At 38.3% G+C, this 21,067-nt stretch overlaps 1 protein-coding gene across 6 annotated transcripts in view; it reads right to left on the bottom strand.

Annotated features, from left to right (window-relative positions):
* Positions 1 to 21,067, bottom strand: part of LOC122822311 (alpha-1,6-mannosylglycoprotein 6-beta-N-acetylglucosaminyltransferase B-like) — a 70,859-nt gene that overhangs the window by 30,950 nt on the left and 18,842 nt on the right. For all 6 annotated transcript variants that reach the window (XM_044100881.1, XM_044100883.1, XM_044100882.1 and 3 more), the window contains 5 exons: positions 18,226 to 18,335; positions 13,793 to 13,866; positions 11,575 to 11,742; positions 10,088 to 10,252; positions 4,345 to 4,514 (listed from right to left, as the gene is read on the bottom strand). In XM_044100881.1, coding sequence (XP_043956816.1) covers positions 4,345 to 4,514; positions 10,088 to 10,252; positions 11,575 to 11,742; positions 13,793 to 13,866; positions 18,226 to 18,335 — 687 coding nt within the window. The remainder of the gene's footprint in view (positions 1 to 4,344; positions 4,515 to 10,087; positions 10,253 to 11,574; positions 11,743 to 13,792; positions 13,867 to 18,225; positions 18,336 to 21,067) is intronic.

The following is a 21,067-nucleotide window of genomic DNA, read 5'->3' as shown; positions in this document are numbered from 1 at the left end:
TCTCTTGATGTGGAAAACCGATAGAGACATACCCCAAGAGACTAGCAGCTGTAATCGCAGCAAAAGTTGGCACTACAAAGTATGAACGCAAGGGGGCCGGATAATATTACACACCCCACTTTGCAGTTCTTTATTTGTTAAAAAAAGTTTAAAATATCCAATAAATTGTGATCCACCTCATGATTGTGTCCCACTTGTAGATTCTTCATAAACTATAAAAAAAATTAGCTCTTTATGTTTGAAGCCTGAAAAGGTTGAAAAGTTCAAAGGGGTTAAATACTTTCGAAAAACACTGTAACAGGAGTGCTGTGAGCAATGGCTAAAGTAATGGTCCGCAAGTACGGAAAGTAAAATTTTACAATAGAATAGAAAAAAAAACATAGCTATAAAAAAGTATTCCCTACAGATTTCCTCTATTTTTTTGGTCAAACTTAAATGTTTTTGATAAACAAACTGAGTCAAATATCAGACAAAGATAACCTGAGTAAATACAAAAAGCACTTTCCAAATTATGGTTTAATTAATCATGGAACAAAGTTTGTCAATGCCATCGATGGTTAAATTAGAATTAACTGTGATTAACTGCATGAACTTGACTTTTTTTTCCCCGTTATGCACATCAAGGCCGTGTTACTGTAGAATCAAGAAATTACCTGAACAGAACTCGTCACACACCACAAAGTAGGCTAAAAGATCTGAGAAGGTGACATATTTTTCTGTGAATAAGATGGAAAAAATAATAACCGAGACATTTTAGTAAGAAAAAAGTTGGAGCCATTTCATAGAGTTTTCTTGTCTGAGAAAATACAGAGAGACCCATTATCCACAAAGCACTGAAAAGCACATTGTACCAATTAATACAAGATTTATTTAGTGGCAACTGCAGCTCAAGATAGAGCAGCTGTAAACACCTGAATCCAAATGGCTGCCCGATGATTTGCCAGATCATTTTAACCACCATTAGCAGTCACTTAAATAAGTTTATGCAACTCTAAAATCTGATTTCTTCCCCTTTACATATTTTTTTTATTCTAACAATGAATAAATGAATGAATAATTCATTTATAAAGCACTTTTCACAGAGACATCCACAAAGTGCTGTACGAGATATAAAAAAACCTACAAATCTAAACCACAGTCCAAAAGAGGATGGAGACAGGAGGAGACAAGCTAATAAAGCTAAAGATTTATATTAAGAACATGAAATCAAAGCAGATAAGTGTTCATGCTAGTATAATGCTTTCCAAATGCCTGGACAAATAGAAGTGATATTTAAAAGACACTAGTGATTCAACCAAATGCATCTGCAGAGACATGTTGTTCCACCCCCTGAGGTCACAACCTGAAAAACTTGATATCCTTTAATTTTCAGCTTTGTATGGGGAATGACTAATATGTAGAAAATGAAAAGAGAGAAAACCGAGTGTTTAGTCAGAGGATGAGACAGAAATTCTTGTGCCAAACCATTCACCGCTTTAAATCCAAGCACTACTATTTTAAAATGAACGCTGAATGAACACCACAAGAAGCCAGGCTAATACATGTAAAACAGCTACATGAGAATATTTTAATAAACAGCATTTTGCGGCATTTTTGATGACTTGCACATATTTTAGCTGTATCTTTTGTAATGACATTAAAGAAATCCATAAATAAATTGTTTCTACTTCACTGGATGGAGCAAAAGAGTTTCAGGACAAGATGGCGAGATGGATTTAAGAATCCAGTATTGGGTTGGAATCAAAACACAGGACTTAGTACAGAATAACATGTTTGGATAATGTAAGAGCATTCGTCAGATGAAGATAAATAGTATCACTTTTTCTGTTTTACTAGGAGATAAATGTGAGCCAAACTTATCAGTTGATATGCTAACAAACTAAAGTGGTTTAAAAGTAAAAACTGCACATCATAAGTGTAAAATCTAAACAAAACAAACAGTTATGTTGAATACATTGGGATATATGTTCCAAGTAGGCTTAAACCTTTTAGGAGGGATGAGACAAACCTCCAGCTCACATTTCTGTATTTTTCACATTTAAATATTTTAATCTTATAAGATATTAAATCTCATGTTTTAATAGCTGTTAGCAGAAAGTCAGCAGTCACCATTTTCTGAAGGAGAAACTCCTTTTAAAAATAAAAACAAAACAGAAAAATATATGCAAGTTGTTCGGCATCATGAATAAAACTCTGCGGCTCACTGTATCAAATGTTGCAAAGAAGTGAAGTGGCACAAGCCGAGAGCATTGTACTGAGTCATATCTGGTGGTAGGAGAGTGATGATATAGTGCTGGTTTACTGCTTGAGGACTTGTACAGCCTGCTGTAAATGATCAAACAGTGAGTTCTGGTCAGCCATCAGCGAATGAAGAAGGAGAGAGACCGGCAATGGGCTCTCTGTCTTCACCGCCATAAATACGGAGGTTTTGGGGTGGCCAAGTTAAAGTCTGGATTTAAATCTGAATGAGATGATGTGGTTCAATGTCACACAAGTAACTCTCTAATATTGGTGAATTAAGACTAGTTATCTAGAATGCAAAGGAAATTGTGCAACTATTCCTCCACTGGAATTTAAAAAACACTATTTTGTATCAGGTGCCGGGTTCTTCTTCACAGAGGGCCGGGTTAGCTCAGATTATTATTTTCTTTATTATATTATATAATCTGAAATATTAATATTTAATGTTACAAAAAAAATGGAAGAAAACTGTAAAACAGAAAACATATTTTAACGATTTAACGACAAAAGTCTCCAGTACGACAGCCGGGAGGCTCTTCGTCCTTGAAGCTGTAGATGGTTTTCCACTGTCTCATGTAAATTATTTAGAAATAAATTATTTTTTTCCCCCCAACATGTGAATTGTTGCACAGCCAGTAAACCAACTCTTTTCACACAGAAATAACAATTGCCTCTCAAGATGCGCAGATGACCGAGTTGTCCTGGCAGGAAACCAAAGAGACGACACCAGCCAAAGACACCTCTAAGTGGATACGCCTCAGTGGCTGAACGTTGCCAATCAGAGGCAATTACTGCAGGTTATGCAGCGCAACAGCTCGACGCGACTGTAAATAAATTCCCAGCATGGACAATCTGTTTATGAGAAAGGCCGCTGCCCTTATCAATGGTTCTGTCTACCTCAGCAGCCTGTCCAGTGATATTAAGCTCCTTTTCAAAGCTTGAGCGGAAAGGCGAAGGGTTGAAAATGTAAATAGACACAAGCCTGAGGGGATTCTGTGGGAGCACAACCCACATAACGATCTGTCAATTTAATAGCGTGTAGGAGAGTAAGAGCAGAGATGGAGAGAAGTGTTTTCTTCCCCTGCTCATTAATAGCTGCAGAAATTAGATTTATAGTGGTTTGGCATCTGTCATTAACTGCTTGGAAATAAATAGGCACGTGTGTGCTGGGTTGTATTTTTGATCCGGAGGGGTGGTCAGAGCCTGTAAAAAAAAAAAAAAAGATCTTTTTCTATTAGTTACCGCCATCTGTTAGATTTGCCCAAAGGATTAATGTTTCATTTGGTGCTGAGTACAATCCAATATTAGCTTGAATGTTATCCTGCCACACCTCCGAAAAAAAAACCACTAACAATGAAGTATTTCTGCCTGTGCACACACAAAAAAAGGAGGCAGTTAAAATAAGTCCTTGTTTGGTTTTTCTAAAAAAAAAAAAAATTCTGAGACAGAGAGAGTTGGGGTTCAATACACCGCGACACCAATTAGTGGATAAATAATGGCGCGGCCAGCAGAAGCTTTTCCCGCAGAGTCTTCTCCACCTCGCTGGTCTCCCTGGAACCAGCCGATCAGAGCCGCTTTTCTTCACAGCCTGAAATTTAAGATCGGAGGGCGGCACTAACTCATCAATGCCTGCGTTCCCTGGCCACGGCACTGGATGAAGTGCTCAATAACCAGGACACATTACTAGGTCTAGTCATCCAAGGCAGCACCGAGACGCATCTTTTTCACCTCCCACAGTGTGACAGGAGAATAGCCATTTTTAAAAAAATATATATATTAAGTCCAATTCAGCGAATCTGACTTCAGCGAATGCGAGAATATCCACCGGCATTACTGTATTTGTAATGACTAGGAGAAGGCGCGTTTTCTCTCAGAGGTCAGTGGGCTGCAACAGGAAGTAGAAGCAGAAGAGAAGCCTTTAGGCTTAAACAGCTTTCTGTAGAGGGAGAATTTAACAAGCTCTGCACCCCAAATAATAATAAAAAATAAACAGTGTGCGAGGTAGAGATCTCCAGCTTAAGAAGGAGTGAAAACCGTTGATGAATCTATCTTTTAAAAACAGAGCAATTTCACAATAAATATGACAGTAATGATTAAGCTTACCCGTGCAGTTCTTTGAGAGAAACCGAGATCTTGACATCGTGTCCAAGCACGTGGAGAGCGGTGAGAATGTCGGCCCATTGCACCATCTCTCCCAGAGGACCGCCCTTCAGGACCTTGGGACTGAAAACGTCTCCAGACTCCTCGGTCAGAAAGCCCACATGGACTAAAATCTGAAGAAAATAAAGAAAGCTGCTAAAATTTGAGTTTGTACAGATCACAATTCCTTATTTTTACAAGACCAAACAACGTTTTGGTCCATTTCTGAGGTAAAAAAATAACTACATTTGATTGACGGAAGAATATATACATGGATGGACAAATTCTAATAATACAAATATTTTTTAATGCCACATTTTCTTCTCATAGTTATCCATACCTGGAAAATATGTTAATCAAATTGAAGAGTTTTCCTGACTTCCATTTTGCAGGAGAAAAAAACAAAAACATCCTCATCCTCACAGTTTCACACTTTATTTTCTCTATTTACTGACACTGGAATAGATTAGGGTCTAACAGAATTAATTTATCAAACACGACTCACTGGTCACGTTTAAATTTAACTGTAACCAAGAGAAGTGGAAAAAAAAAAAAAAGCAGACGGATGATTTTTTTTCTACTCCAACTCCAAGAAAACAGAATCAACTCTCCATGAATCTGAAATAAAAATTGACCCGTGGAGTGCTAATTTCTTCACACAGTGATAGATGAGCTGTTTCATTGCTGATGGGGAAGGATGCAATTCCCTGCCTGTTAAATATTTAATGAAATTACACTTTTCAACAGATGTTGGCACATTTTTTTTTTTTTTTTACTCCAGCCACACATTTGTCTCAGAAAAAAAAAAATCTTTAGTAAACAGTCACAGGGAATGTTCTCTTTCAGTTTATTAATTTATTTAAATTTATTAAGTTAAATAAATTTAGAAAATTTCTCAGAATTAGTCACTGCCACAACACAACAGTGCAAAACACAAACAGGGAAAAAAAAAACTTGGCCGCTCTATGAACCGGTTTTCATCATCCAAAGTGATATTTGCCAATTTCATTTCTCCATTCGTTGGCAAGAACAGCATCCTCTACATTTTTTGGGCTTCAAACATGGCAAAAAAAAAAAAAAAATTATAGTAATTTTTTTTTCTTATGTAGTCCGACAAACACACTTGAAAATATTTCAACTATCTAAGCAATATGAACTTTAGCTCTTTAGATTTTTCTTAAATCATTCCAATGAATTCATAAAACTTTGCTAAAACATTTATATTGATAAGTATTTCTGTCCAATGATTTATGTAAAGGAATAATCTTCAAAGATCAGCGTTAGAGAACGTCAAAGTCTAGCTCTGTGCCAATAAAGTATGAATTGTTTGAAGATCAATCACATTTTTTTATTTATTTTTTTTAACCAGGAGCGATAACTACGGAAGAGGTTAGTGGTGGGAGTAATGAAAAATGTTGGGTGAGTAGTTTAGGTTACAGAAACTTGGCAAGGTTTTATGAAAATCCTCCTCGCTGTATGTAGCAGTAAGATTGACTTGGCTCCTTGTGCCGTCTTGTTTGGCTCAGTTCCAGTTGTTTAACGCTTTTGAGTTATTGTTCTGATCATAAAAGTGCAAAGTTTAAGCAAGTAGCGGGTCTTCGTGAGGTCACTTGTTGACTCGTGAAAATCAACACAAATCTGTCTTACCTGAATGTCTTGATCGGGTTTCCCCATTTTTAAGAGCAGCAATCTGATTCAAAAGGAAACAGATATTTTTGCCAAATCATATGGATACATTGGGAGGGAGGAAGTCATTTATTACTGAAGTTAAACTATCTGTTGAAGGAAATAGTGATTTTTTTTTTTTTTTTCACTGTTTGACATACATCCAACAAAGGAAGCTTGCCTGATTAAAGACACCAGAAACTTGCTAAGCCCGTTGTTTTGGGGCTCTCAGCAGTCATTCATCTGGCAGCGCCCCGTTGTGACAGGAAGTATTAAAATATCACTTGATAATTATGTGTGATTGGAAGATTAACATCGCAACAACAACTACAAAGTCTTAAAAAATGCAAACATTTAACTTTTCTTGTGCCCCCACCAGGCTTAGCATTGCTTATTTATTTAAGTTTCTTTTTAAATGTTTGCTACCCGCCAGGCCTGATACACTGGGGGAAACTCTGATCTCAACTGTGAAACATGGGGTTGAAGGCATCATGTTGTTGGAGTATTTCGCTCTGGGTTTGACTGGCGTTTTTTACACTGTGCATGGTATCATGAGGAAAAAAATTATGGGGAAATTCTAAAGCAACACACGAGCTGCGGCACAAATCACCAGATTTTGTGCCGCATATAAATAGCTGGTTTCCAATCATCTTCTGCCAAGTAAGTTTAATATTTCAACATGCTAAACAGGAAATTGGTCCAAAAACGAATCTGTGTTGCTGTTATAATTTTAACAATAAATAAATATTGACATCTAACCCCAGATCCAGCCTAACCAATGCAAGGCAAAAAGTGTGAAAGTTTTAGATTATGTTCACAAGTTCTGTTATTTTAAACATCTTTCAATGCACACAGAAAGCAAAGGGTTTTATGGTAAGAGGAAGCTAATGATGACAGATAAAGTGTGTGTCCATGTTGGACTGGTGTATTTCAGAGTGTAGATGGTATCAGTGTAGATAGATGTAGTGTAGATCTCTGTATAAACATGGCTGTGATGTTTGCAGCCATGTTTATGATGCGTTTATTGAGATGCAGCTGACCAGAAAAAAAAAAAAAAAAGTCTCTAAAGCTGCAAGCAGATCTAAGTGCAGCACATTTTCAAGGATAACATTTGTTTTGATTTCATGCTATAAAACCTAAAGTCAAAGCATTTACAAGTGTTTGACTGGAGATAAAGGAGCTTCTAGGGAGTCTAATGAGACCCAAAGATGGATGTCCGTCTCAGTTATGTGAGCCGTTTTGATCATTATAAAGTGAACCTGGCATTGATGAGAAATGAAGGAAAAATGTCTTCTGCTTTTGGAAAACATCATAGAACAAATAATGAACATTTCATCAGCGTAGACCAAGGCAAGTGATTTGTTCTTCCAGACATCAGCCTCTCGCCACAGGAGAATGATCACTTATAATCAAGTCAAGTCATATGACTCAGCGGAGAGAGTAAGCGGTAAATATAGGCTGCTTGGTGAAGTACAGGCTGTACAGATCCTAACAACAGCAAACCGCAGCATAAAGATAATAAACAGACAGACAGGGCTGAGATGTTCTGTAAAACATCTCTCCACCACACAAATCTGTTAATTTCTGTTCCTGTTGCAAAGCTCAGTGTCGGAGCAATGGAGGCAAAGTCTGCAAGGTTCTGCCGATTGACAGTCGAACATACCATTACAGCAAACAAAGCTGTCTCTCTCATAGGGGGAATATGACACTTTTCACATCTACACGCCCAAACTCAGACTGACAAAATGCTACGAGAACAATAAAAGCGCAATGACGGCACTTTAACCCTTTAGGACCCAAGTTTCAAATGCCCACCTGGATATTTTTGCTGTACACAGTTCTCTTTAAATGTCCTGTGAATAAATATATTTGGCCATTTATCCATAACAACTGGAACTTTCAACATCTAGCAAGTTATTTTCGCCATTTACATCTATTAAACTAATGCCCCTCAGATTAATTTCACTCCCTGTTAGGGCCGGGGTGAAATTACCGTAATAACCCAATATTGGCAGAAAAGCACAACGTCTCCCCTCTTAGAAACCGTTGGAAATTGTCAGATAGCGCAAAGTGTGGCGGAATTACAGTACTGCAAATTTGGCTGGACCGTCGGAGCTACGTACAGTCTGGAAGAGTTCATGTGTTGACTTGCGCATCAACTTGACTAGGATATCACGCCTATCTCTAGAAAAACAAAATGTCTTAGAAATATTTCTGAAATATGCCTTGTGAATATCTCAAAACCTTGCCATTAGATGATCTAATTAGGCTCTTTAACAGTGTAGCTCTGGGGGTAAATGTTTACACAAGGCTGATTCCTTAAGACAATTTCAACCACGCTAAAGTTTAAACATGGACACGAGGAAAATATAGGATGTCACGCCCCCTTTTGTCAAACAAGCATGCCTCCAGGTGAGGCTTTCTTAGAAACTCGGTGGAAATTTCCTTGTAAATGTCAGCGGTGAAAGCGTGCAAAAGCCAATGAACGTCTGCAAGAGGCTCCTGTCTGTCATTATCTTTTTACGCCTTTAACTCAGCATTGTGTGATACACTCCAGGCGACCATAGATAAGAGAGGAAAATATTAGTCCAAGAAAATGTCATACTGTTCAGGAAACTCAGGAGCAGGGCTTAAGGGCATTAAAGGACCGTCTGGCTTCCTCATACGTCTCATCCAAAAACGTGTAATGAGAGAGACGTTTGTTCTCCTCTGTTGAATCACCAAATAGATTTCAAGAGTGCTAAGAAAACTAAAGAAAAGAAAGAAAGAAATCTGGCAACAACACGAGAACAAATAATTTCTTGTCAGTTCATATAAGAAAACAAAAAAAGGAAAATATTTTTGTCTTTTTGAAAGATATTTATGAAGTGCCATTTCCTTTTAGAGGCAGAAGATCGTTTGATAGGGGAGCAGCACCACTATCACTCTACACATAAAAATATAATAATAGTAGTTGTGTGAGGGGTCAGTGCGAATAAAACCAGGCTAATACAAAGTAATGAATAATTGTGAAGTGGACAAAAATAGTGTATTTATCGCTATTTTTTCTTTTTCTTTTAATAAATAAAAGTCTTAAAAATTTGCAGCATTTAACCTCAAAATCTAGTCCAGGACTTTTACTGTGCCACTATCATAGAAAAATACTTTGATTTAAAATATCCCAGTGTAGCTCTGACTGTATGTTGAAGGTCATCATCATACTGGAAGGTAAAAAAAACTACACTTCAGTGTGAAATCTTTTGCATCCTCCAACAGGTTGTTTTCCTTGACCTCCCTGCTTTTATCCATGCGGTCTTCCCATGATTAACTCAACAAAGAACATTGCCTCAGCATGCTGCCATCACCATGGGGATGATTTGTTTTCATCATGATGTCCGTGTTAACTTTCTACTAAACATAGAAGTGTTCACGCAAACATGTGAGACATCAATACATGTCCAACAAAGAATGAAGAAAACTGGTTCAGCTAGGTTTTAGTTAGAGGAGTCAGTGGGGTTAAAGCCACACTTTTCATATATTTATGTAAAAATAAAGACTTGTCTTGTATTTTCCATCTATTTGACAGTACTGCACTATTTTGTGTTCATCTATTACATAAAATTTTAACATAACATTAATGTTTCGGTATGTAATGTAGCAGTACCAACAAATAATAATAAAACCATATTAATGCAGGGCACAGCATGCACCACAGCAAGCAAAGTTTTAGCCATTTGTCTGCTCAGCAGTTGATTTTGTGGTTCCTCCTGTGAAAAAGGTAATCTGGAAATCTCTGCGCATCACCAAAGGTCATTCTTATCTTTCTCGTATAAATGGAGCAAAAAATAAGCCCAGATTTTCCTAACAGGAGCGAGACCACAGCAGATGTGCATCCAACCATTTTCAAATTGGCTCCTAGGAAAACCCCTCATATGAATTCATGAAGTCTTCCACCTGAGCCACCTTGAAAAGAATTTCACACTTTGATCCGATAGTGTCTGCCAAAAAAATAAATAAATAAATAAAATAAACCTCTGTTTGTGTGAGAAAGCCCCCCCTTTACCCTTTTCTGCTCTCTCCAGAGGCTGCGGAGTTTCTCATCCAGCCGCCGGGCAGCGGAGGCCCACTGCCCCGACAGCCTGCGTATGCGCCTCCTCATGAAGCTCAGGGACTCCTTTCCGGTTCCCACCTGCTCCAGCAGACTGCCAATGTCGGACTGGAAAGCAGCCTGGATGAAGGAGCGAGAAGAACAATGTGAACGCAGAGTCGCTCCTATAAAAAGTTGGTGTGTAAATTTAAAGACGTCCATCTGTGTAAAGCCTTAAAACTATAGGCCCAAAGCAGAACAGAACAGACGTGGAAAAGCAGAAGAAAAGTGTCAGAATGATTCTGTTCTCTTTGAGAGAGATATTTTCTTTTATTGGAGGTGGTTAAAACTCCAGCAGTGCAGACAGCATGTCAAATTGTGTTATGTGTTTGTACCCTGGGGCAAGGCTTTTCCAGATGGAAGCCTGAGGGAATCCCAGGTTTTACCTCATAAATAGCCTGTCCACATTTCCCCCCTTTGTGTCAGTCCTGCATCACAGCACAACATCTCCATGTGATTCCTTAATCAGTGTGAAGGGAAAACATTCCCTATAATAGGTGCCGAAAACGCATTCTCTATTAGAAAACGTAAATTCTTGCAAAAGCGTTGTCAGCTGCTGTCACAGATGTTTTTCCATCACTCCCAAGAGCGCCCTGTGTATGGCTCAGTAAGATGTGGAACACCTTAAGGAACACTTTTGGGATTTATCCCTGAGGAAGCAGGCCAGCAATTAGAGCAGAAAACAGAGCTTCAAGGGGAATTAACATCAGTTCCTGTCATGCCAGCTGTACATAACTGTGAGAGGAAAAACAAGGAGGAGGAGATGGAGGAGAGAGCTGGGGAGGAGAAAGCTGGGGAGGCCCTCGCGGAGTGACAGTGTCAGGTCAGGGCATTGTGTTGTTGATGCAGAAAATACAGTAATTAAATGAGTCAGAAAATCAACTGATGATGAAAACTGGAGGTGACAGCCAGGTAACTGTGAGGAAAAACAGCTGTGTTCATGCACTGTCTAGTGTTGGATTAAACAAATCATCCTGTGGCATATTGTGGATCTTTTTAAGTTTTCACACATTTTGAAAAGAATTCAAAAATACACTCAGCATTCAGTGAGTACAAAGTAACATGTGTTACCTCGGTAGAGACATCTGCCTGCAGTTTCCTCTCCACCAACAGATTGTTTTTTTTTTTTGTAATTCAATTCCTTTTGCATGGATCTCCTTCTAATTTGCTCGGAAACAAACTGCTAACGTGCTTTAGCTCAGCTGTGAAGCCAGATTTCATGTAAAGAGGTAGCAACTGTTAATTTGTACTTTCCAGGGACTCAACAAATGTGTTTCCATTAACAGAAGAAACATTTCCACTTTTAATGACACCGTTGGTCTGCTTGTTTCTCCCGTTCAGCCAGCTGTCTTATTGTAGAAATAAAACTAATGATCTAGAAGTTGTTTTTTTTGTTTCTGTACCTGTCTTTTGGGAAGAGGCTTCAGAGTAGGTGTAGCAGTTTGGTTCCTCCAGGGCAGCGGGGGGCAGAACCACTCCACCTCGCTTAAGTAGATCAGGAAGGAGCAGTCGGAGCCGTCGACACCGTAAAACGCGTAGCAGGGATCCGAGGTCCAACGAGCACGCATCCACTGGAAAGGGACAATAGTTGTTTGTCTCAAGGACGTCAAAAAATTTTATATTTTATAGCAGATTAAATATGTGGTAAATATGTGTCACAGTAAATGTAAAAATCATTGGAAAAGTCCATTTGTTCCTTTGATTCAGTTCAGAAAGTGATATAATTCAAGGATTTATTTCTCTAATTAACAAAAGCAACAAAACAGGTGTGTTATGATATGGCCTAAAACACTTAAAGTCCACTGACTTCATAGTATAGGTACAGCAGTTCATCACCAAAAAAGTTAGTTATTCATACGCTGATGTATCCAAGCACTTTAAAATAAAGTTGAGTGGAATTAAAAATGTGTAGAGAACTTCAGAGAACTATGAAATATCCCCCTTAAACTAGTCCAAAAACTAAAGGACATGTTGCTTTCCATTTGGAAATTTATCCATCCATCCATTTTCTGTTCACCCTTATCCCCAGTGGGGTTGGGAGGGGTGCTGGTGTCCATCTCCAACGAACGTTACGGGTGAGAGGCGGGGTTCACCCTGGACAGATCGCCAGTCTGTCGCAGGGCAACACAGAGACATACAGGACTAAGACTTTAGAGACCAATTCACCTGACAGTGGGAGGAAGCCGGAGAACCCGGAGAGAACCCATGTATGCACAGGGAGAACATGCAAGCTCCATGCAGAAAGACCCCGGGCCGGGAATCGAACCCTTGCTGCAAGGCAACCGTGCTACCAACTGCACCACTGTGCAGGCCCGCGTATTTGGAAAACAAGTTCCTGTTATGTAGAGGAAGTGTGGAGAGGCACAGGATCTAAGTTTTCCTCAATCAGTGATGATTTAGATAGCTGTATTATCCACTGGTGACTTACTGTGCTTCATCAAGTCCAGTGGCATGACCACCACTGCACTTAATTGCCTAGGAAAAACTTAGCCAGAGCTAAACTTCATAGAGAACCTATGTGTGATAGTCAAGAAGCAGCTGCGAGACAACAAAGCAGATGATCAAAGGTTTGCTGCTGAAGCATTGTAGGCCAACTCAACAACTCAGCAGTGCCAGAGGCTGAAGGTCTCCATCCCACACGGCACTGATGCAGTAATTTATGCAAAATAAGTGCCAAGCAAGTATTGATTGCATACGCTCTCCAGTACACAGAGGTACCTTTCAGCAGGCCCACATTTCTGTGTGCAATTTTTTTGACAGGTCTAATATAAAATATTCTAAAAAAAAAATTATTAGTTTTTTTTTTATTAGATGGAAGTCATAATCATTTAAATTAACAGACAGATTTCTCAACTATCTTTATATTCCTTGTTTCCATTTTTGGAGTCGAACTACTGAAATAATTAAACTTTTCAATAAAGCTCTTGATTTATTGAAATGCAATAAATGTTAACTTCTATAATAATTCAACATCTTATCCTATGCATACAGGGTAAGATTTCAAATTCACAGATATGTGTAATAGAAATATTTCTTCCTATAGCTGAGTACGTTTGCTCCTGACATAGTGAGTGTTCCTCCTCTGCAGTGTTTCTATTTCATCATCTGAAATACGTGTAGTGCAGAATTACACAGCAGTTTCTTTGACACTCTTCAAAATGGCGAAGAGTCATTCCCCAAGACGACAGCCCTTTCAGTAAGGCAGAAAATTACTACAATAAAGTAGCTGCTAACCTAAACCTGGCCAAATTTAAAGCCACAGCTACAAATAAAACTTAAAAAAAAATAAAAATAAAAGTAGAACTCTTACAAACAAGGCTGAAAAAAACCCAATGTTTTTTCAGTGTGCCTGTTACTACAATAAAAAATGTAATCTATGTCTTTTTATGTATCTTTATCAGCTGCTAATAAACGTTGAGGACGTTGAATGATAAGTTAACAATATGTCTGTCTGTGAAGCTTTATTTTCCTTCGTATCAAAAGACTTGTCAAACATGTCAGTTCTGCAGTATCATTAAGCATTCGGCCATTTTTAAGAATTTATGTTGCAGCAAGGTGAGTCGTATGGGATGAGTGCTTGTTGTGGGAAATGTTACAGGTGAGCAAAATATGAAGGCTTACATCCATCTTGCTGGTGCAGTCTGGATAATGGGGATCCTTGGGAGTTTCACAGGATCCAAAGACTCCATCTTTACCTGTAAAGATAGGGACATAAACATGCAGACTTAAGGATTTCCCATGCTTCACTGAAAAATGAGAATTAGGGAAACCCAACTTTATTGTGCATCATTCATTTTTAACAGGGTTAACTCCATGGGCATTTCAAAACCTTTTGGTTTGCCTGCTTTATCAACACCATTATCAATTCTGATGTGGGGCCGAGATAAATGCCCTGTTGAGTCCTCCAAAGAAACTTTGTGATTCTGTTCAAATAGCTCAATTTTTATCTCTTCTGACCATAAAAACTTTTAGCCAGAAGGTATTTTTCCATGTGTCTTTCCAATTTCATCACAACTGAAGACAAGGAGCTTGAAATTGCTTCAGGTTCTTTCTTATATTTTCACATAGATGTTTTGTGTTACATCGAGTGTGCTGATTTCACTCGATGTACATTTTTACATCAAATCACCACAAATTAATTCAAATTATTGCAATTCAATAAAATTGACTGTATTTACTTCAGGGTCATTTTTCATTTAAGTCAACTCCACTCAATGCAAGACTAATAAAATAAAAGTCTGTTGTGATTCAATTTACAGTCATTTCAATGCAGATCAGTATAATCTCCGCAGCTTCATTCAGTGTTATTGTATTGAAGCTCTTTTCCTCAGCATGCATAGTGAGAACTTATTTTAATCGTAAAACCTCAAGTATAAAAACTCAACAAGTATGAAACTCAAGGAAGATTGGTCATCTCTGTTGATTGTCACTGACTGAAAGACAGTGGCTTTAATGTCGGCCAGGCTGAATTTTGCCTCAACAAACTATACATGTACATTTTGTATGAATTTGCAACATGAAATCTAAAGGGTTGAATCACAGTCACCAAAGTCACTAAGATAAAGTCTTTGTTATGCTCATCAATATTGTCAACCTTAACCTAGTTGTTGGTGAAGTCTATCAGAATCTTTTCCACTGGAACTGATTTATTTGAAACTGACATTTTCAAATGTTCATGCAAAAACTAAGATTTAGACGACGCGTCTTCGCCACAGGTTTTATGATGAGTGGCATTTCAGGTCATGTCAAGACAGGATGGTGACCAAGAAATGGAAATGCTGTTGTGACAACTGTGTTGATGCGCAAATGTAACGATAAAAAAAGTCTTCTTATCTGGAGGCATTTTCTGCTGTCACTTTCCTGGCAGCAATAAGGGCTCATTCTATGAGTTTCTGCTCGACTCAAAATACACTAATTAACCAAGATGGAGTTTTGTCTCCCTTGTTTAGTGTTTTACGATGACGGCGAATACAGAGCAATAAAATTTTCCAGATTTTATGTTTCAGCATCATAGTAAAATGAATTTCCACTTTGATATGTTTTCTCATGAATACAGAGAATATGACAACACAAAAGCAAATCTTTATTCAAACTTTTTTTTATATAGATATATTTTATCTTCTGATGTGAAGATTTCTTTTAGGTTCTACGTACATTTTTCCTTCATTTCTTTTTCTGGCTCAACTTAGGACAGATTTTTATGTATTCATATTCCTCACCAAGCCAACCAGCCTGCAGGCTACTGCAGCAGTAAAACACAGTTTAAGTATGCTATTACAACATCAGAAAGCTAGAAACCTGTTTTGCGGGCAAAACAGGTTTCCCCCAAAACAGGTTTTTAGCTTTCTGATGTTGTAATAGCATACTGGTTTGGGATTGTTTAAACTTTAAACTTTAAACAGTTTAAACTTTTTTTTTTTTTCTTGTCATCACAACATTTTTCTTTAAGTGTTTTAAGAGTCTTTTAGTCAATTCCCTGCTGGCTATTATGCTTTTAGTTCAAATTAATTCCTGTCTGGTTGATCTTTTTTAAAGGATATTTCTTTTATTAAAGCCATTTAATGCTGTAATTGCACATAATGCACATCAAGCCAATAAAAGACTTTTGTGTTCACACTATAAAAAAAAAAATCTAAATGATATACTATTTTATTTAGATTTGTGATAAGATAAAGTGATAAGATAAAGCGTATCTTATCACTTTATTTGTACATAAAGTGATAAGATGCAAAAAGTGAATTGGAGAATGAAGTGCAGTGGAGACCAGCCTTTGTGAAAGACTGGTCAGAGTACAGACTAGTGTGCAGCTTCCTCAACTTAGCCGTGGAATTCATTTAAACAATAAAGCTGCAGAAACAAAGATTGATTGAGATGTGTTCAGCTTTTAGACTCCTAGAAAGAATCTGAACAGTGATATCGTAGAATATAGGTCAAGGGTCCCTACAGAGCTTTGTCAGGAAGTCTGTATTAAGATTCACAGCACACATAAGTTGACTGACATTATATAGAGTTACATTGGTTTACAGTGGCTTGCAAAAGCATTAAAATCTAATGAAACTTTTCATTTTTCAAATTTTATTCACAAAAGTCAATGTATGCTATTCGGACTTCAAGGGGTAGAACAACATTTAATGTGTATTTGTGGTTAGGAAAGCGTTGCAAGCACTTTGAACTGAATTGTTGCTTATTTGTCCCGTGTTCTGAAAAAGTTTCTACAAATATAAATGTTAAAACTGGGGCATGCATTTGTATTCAGCCTCCAGAGCCAATCACTTATTGAATCACTTTCCTTTGCAACTAAAGCTGCAAGTTTTTGGTGTGGGCTGTCGGTATCCCTGATGATCCCCCAGAGCGCTACTAAATCCATTATCATCAAATGGAAAGAACTTCGTAACACAACAAATCTGCCAACAGACCCCTGCCCACCAAAACTTTCACATCTTTCACAGCACAGAGACCAAAGGTAACCCTGAAGGTGCCTTTAGTCAAATGAGACCCAAATCAAACCTTTCACCCAATAAGAAAACTACTCTGTCTGGCACAAAATCAACACACCTCATCACCCTAAAAACACCAGCCGGGACTGGGACACTGGTTTGAATTGAGGGGAGGATGGATGGTGCCAAATTCACAGATATTTTTGAGTCTGTCAGTCATCTGAGACTGGGAGGGTCACTTTCTAACAGGACAATGACCCAGAACTTACTGCTAAAGCAACACCCAGGTGGCCTAAACCCAATTCAGAACCTGTGGTCAAACTGGTAGATTACTGTTCACCAGCAGAAACCATCAAATTTTGAGTTGGAGCAGTTTTGGTTTGATGAGTGGGAACTTTCCTCACAAAGACATACTTTTGTGAGAATTTTGCATTAATATTGAAAGATCCAGAGTATTACACACTCTTTTAAACTCCTCATCTGGAATAAGATTATCTCCAAAACTCCTTTACCTTCAGAAGGAAAAAAAAGAAGCTTGCAGCTTAATCACAGCAATAATTTAAGGTAAATTCAGGTGCTAACTTCCTGCTTTTGGTATTAATAAATACATCATCAGCCATGAGGGAAAGAAGAGGTAATCTGGGGAATCATTCCAGATAAGAAGCTCCCTTCCAGATTGACCAAGTATGTCCAAATACACATTGTTACTTTCTATACATGTCCACATTAGAGTGAGTCACCAAAAATAAAATAAGCTCATCTCTTCTTTCCTGCCTCCTTATTCCTCTCATCACATCCTCTGTCCCTACTTCTGTCGATGACTAAATCCATCCTTCCTCCCTCTCACTGCTTTAACCCCTCGCCTCCTCACCCCGATTTTTCTTTTCTTGAAGCTCAGCACGAGTACATCTAATTAAGGAGCCGTTGCGACTCCTCCGCCGGCTCCTTCCGAAGCCTTAAAACGGCACAATCACAGATAAACACTTGCCAGTCAGTCCATCTGACTAGCACCATAGCGACAGATTTCTCGTCACAAAAACTGGCACCTCATTTCTTTGTCAAAAGAAAAACACAGCCAGGTTCACCCCCTGTTTTGTTTTAATGGCATCCGACACACAGTGAGAAATGATCTGACACATTTTAATGACTGTGTGTTAAATTGTGTTCAGCCAAGGGCAGGGTGAGGATACAAAGGGAGGAATTAAATCATGAATTCAATCACGCTGTCTGATTTCTATTTTATGCTCTATAAAGTAGCTGGGAACGAGAGCTATTAATGAAAGTGACATAACCCGGACCTGATTAACAAGATGGCTGTTCATCTTTGGGATCTGAAGGTGCTGCAGAAGGCACTTTACTGTGAGATATGGCAGCAACACTGCTGCCTGAATAGAGGATGTTCAGTAAGTAATGACTGTCATAGATGGTATAATCAACTGGCATGTACCCCGAGTATTCAAGTGCTCAGGTGAGATCGCTTAGCCTTAAAGCGCAGGCCCAGATTCAGAGCGGATGTGCTGCCGACTGACAGGTGTGTTTATCAGACGGGTTGAAGCTGTGTTTGATATTCTCTCTGTGTCCTCTGCATGTGCACCCATGTGTGTTTTAAAGCTGTACCTCGGCTGTTGGACACGCTGCGCTGCAGGATCTGCTCCACCCGCAGCGCCATGTCGGACATGTTCTGGGCTATGGCCTGGATCCGCTCCACCAGCCCCATCGGCTGAATCCTGATCGATACGGTCACACATGGACACACAAAAGCACACGAGGAATTAAAAATTACACACACTTTCTTTACAGTCCGCTCTTAAAGTAAAGCCTGCAGGGTCCATCCGTGTCCGGGTGTTTTAGTTCTCGAGGGGCAAAACATATGAGGAAATGCCTACTATGAAGAACTTGACGCTTGAAATGTGGATCACTTGTTAATTTAGATAGTCGGGTAAATCGGAATTTTTAATTAGTTTCTTTGGAGGTAATGTGTCTGAAGACAATATGTTGCAAGCAAATATTAATTAATTTGACCTGACCACTGTAGCCTGAAATCTGCTGGCATATTAATCAGGAAGTGATTAATTAAGCCGAGAGCACAAACAGATTGTTTGGGTTTGAAATGTGACTCATGCTGTTGCCTTATACTCCAACCTCAGATCATAATCTGTAATATCTTTAAAGGCACAATGCAGGAAAAAAACTAAACATGGTTTAGGGCTGACATTTTTTTAAAAATCAATAATGAACGGCAAATTGGTATTGTATTTATTTATTTATTTTTAGCTAATTAAAAATAGAAATATGGGTATTTCATTCAGGCTGTCAGTCAATGAGTAGGAGCAAGATAGATTTTTAGCAGATAATAGGAAGCAAGAGTTTAGGGAAACTAAATGTGAATCCTTTTTATGCTTTTATGCCAACAGTCTTTTTTTTTATGGAAACGTTGCATTTTGGAAATGTTGGTAAACCATTGGAAGTCTTGAAAACAAGATAGAGATCTAGATTATCCTGGAAAACTCACTGCTTTGCAGCAACATTAAAGTAAGCGAGGATGGAGAGAGTATGAGACAGCAGCCACAGCCTCTTTTAGAAAAGCTAAGCTGGGAGGAGCAGAAATTCAGCTGGTCAGCTACATTATGTGCAAACTCAAACTAATGGAATAAGTTACCATTAAATCATGTGTGGAAATGAACTGTCTTATTTGTATTTTGCTGCTGCTGGATCATGAAAATTAACATGACAAATTCTGATTTTTCCACTTACTCTTAAGGGCTTAAGCCAAGCAAAATAAATAAGTAAATGAAAAGACTTGAAATAAACTTGCTTCTTTTCCACTCTATTGGTCGTTTGCTGTAGAAACAAACAAATATATTTCTTATAGTCAAAAATACTCAACAGAAAACTGACAAGTCAAGTTTTACTCATCACACATTTTTGCTGTATGCTCACATTTTGGGGGGAAAAAAATGTCCCAAGAGGGGAAAAAAAAACAACCCTCAGATACATAATTTTTCAATTTTTTATTCTTTTTTTAATAAACTTGCAAATTACTTTTAAAGTCAAGAGAAAAACAAAATTTGGTCAGATTAAAAATGGGTATTCAAAAAAAGTTATTCTCACTGCTTCCATACCCTTAGTGCAGTGTTTCCCAACTCTGGTCCTCAAGGCACACCGTCCTACATGTTTTAGAAGTTTCCCTACTTTAATGTACCTGATTCAACTGATTGCAGTTCAACAAACGCCTGTTAATCAGTCATCAATTGAAATCAGCTGGACTGAAGCAAGGAAATACCTAAAACATGCAGGGCAGTGTGGCTTGAGGACCAGGGTTGGGAAACACTGCCTTAGTGTAACGTAATGCAACTGAATGTAAAACAAATCATCTTTATGTTTTACATTCAAACCTGAACTCATCAACACAGGATGTTAATGACAGCCACTTCCTGTGCTGAAATAGGCTAATATTCACTGATGCAATATATATATATATATATATATATATATATATATATATATATATATATATATAATGACTCCCCGTGCATGAAGGGGACCTGGTGTAGATTCCTCATTAAACGGCTTTAACCACACAAACCCAGAAGAACAAAAGAAGCTTTGCTTCTTACACAGACGCATTAAAGGTCTGTTTTCATTGAGGCTGAAGTGTTATCATCATTGCACATTTGTGTTTATGTATAATAATGAATAGGAATCTAGCTGCTATTTAATGCATAACTGCACAATCCCAAAGCACAAATGTCATGCATACACAGGCTGGACATCAAGCCGAAGCAAAGTTTCTTTTTTATAATCAACTAACTTGATATTGCAACAGGTCAGCGCAGGTTAATGACCAGCCATAAAACTGTGGAACTGTACAGCCATGCAGTCTTCCATTGGAGATTACGTCTGTTCAACAGGGTAGCTTTTCGAGAGCAGAGGAGAATCTTAATTAGTTCTTTCTAAAGTGAGCAAAGTTTTCCCATCCCTAATCTAATGGGTCAAACTGACTCTGTGCCATAAACAATGATTTATTTTCCCCACCAAAGGTATTTGGCCTTTGTCACTAACATTTCCAGTTTAGTCCCTGAGAGGCCAATTAAACTGTAAGATGTATGTGGCTGAGCGGATATCTGCAGGACAAACTGCAAAGAAAATTATACAGTGGGGGTAAAAATCATTGTGGGGAGAGAAGTACTTTTTAAAAAAGAAAGCAGAGGTTGAGGTCAGGTGTGGTAATGCCATTTTTCAGTCCACACTCAGCAGCAGTTACCACACTCGATGTTACCTGAAACTGCCATATCAGTTACTGTAATATCTCTTTATACAGTATTTGTTGTGTTAATGTGTCAGGAGGCTCATGATGGTTCATTTCATGCCTCCTGTGAAGAACAAGGTGAAAGTCTTCAGAGGGGAAACTGATCACTAAAGGGGAGGGGGAAAAAGCAACATAAGAAGAAACTGCAAA

The sequence above is a fragment of the Gambusia affinis genome, linkage group LG19 (assembly GCF_019740435.1).
Source record: "Gambusia affinis linkage group LG19, SWU_Gaff_1.0, whole genome shotgun sequence".
NCBI classification, from domain to species: Eukaryota; Metazoa; Chordata; class Actinopteri; order Cyprinodontiformes; family Poeciliidae; genus Gambusia; species Gambusia affinis.
This window is presented reverse-complemented; position numbering and strand designations above follow the sequence as displayed.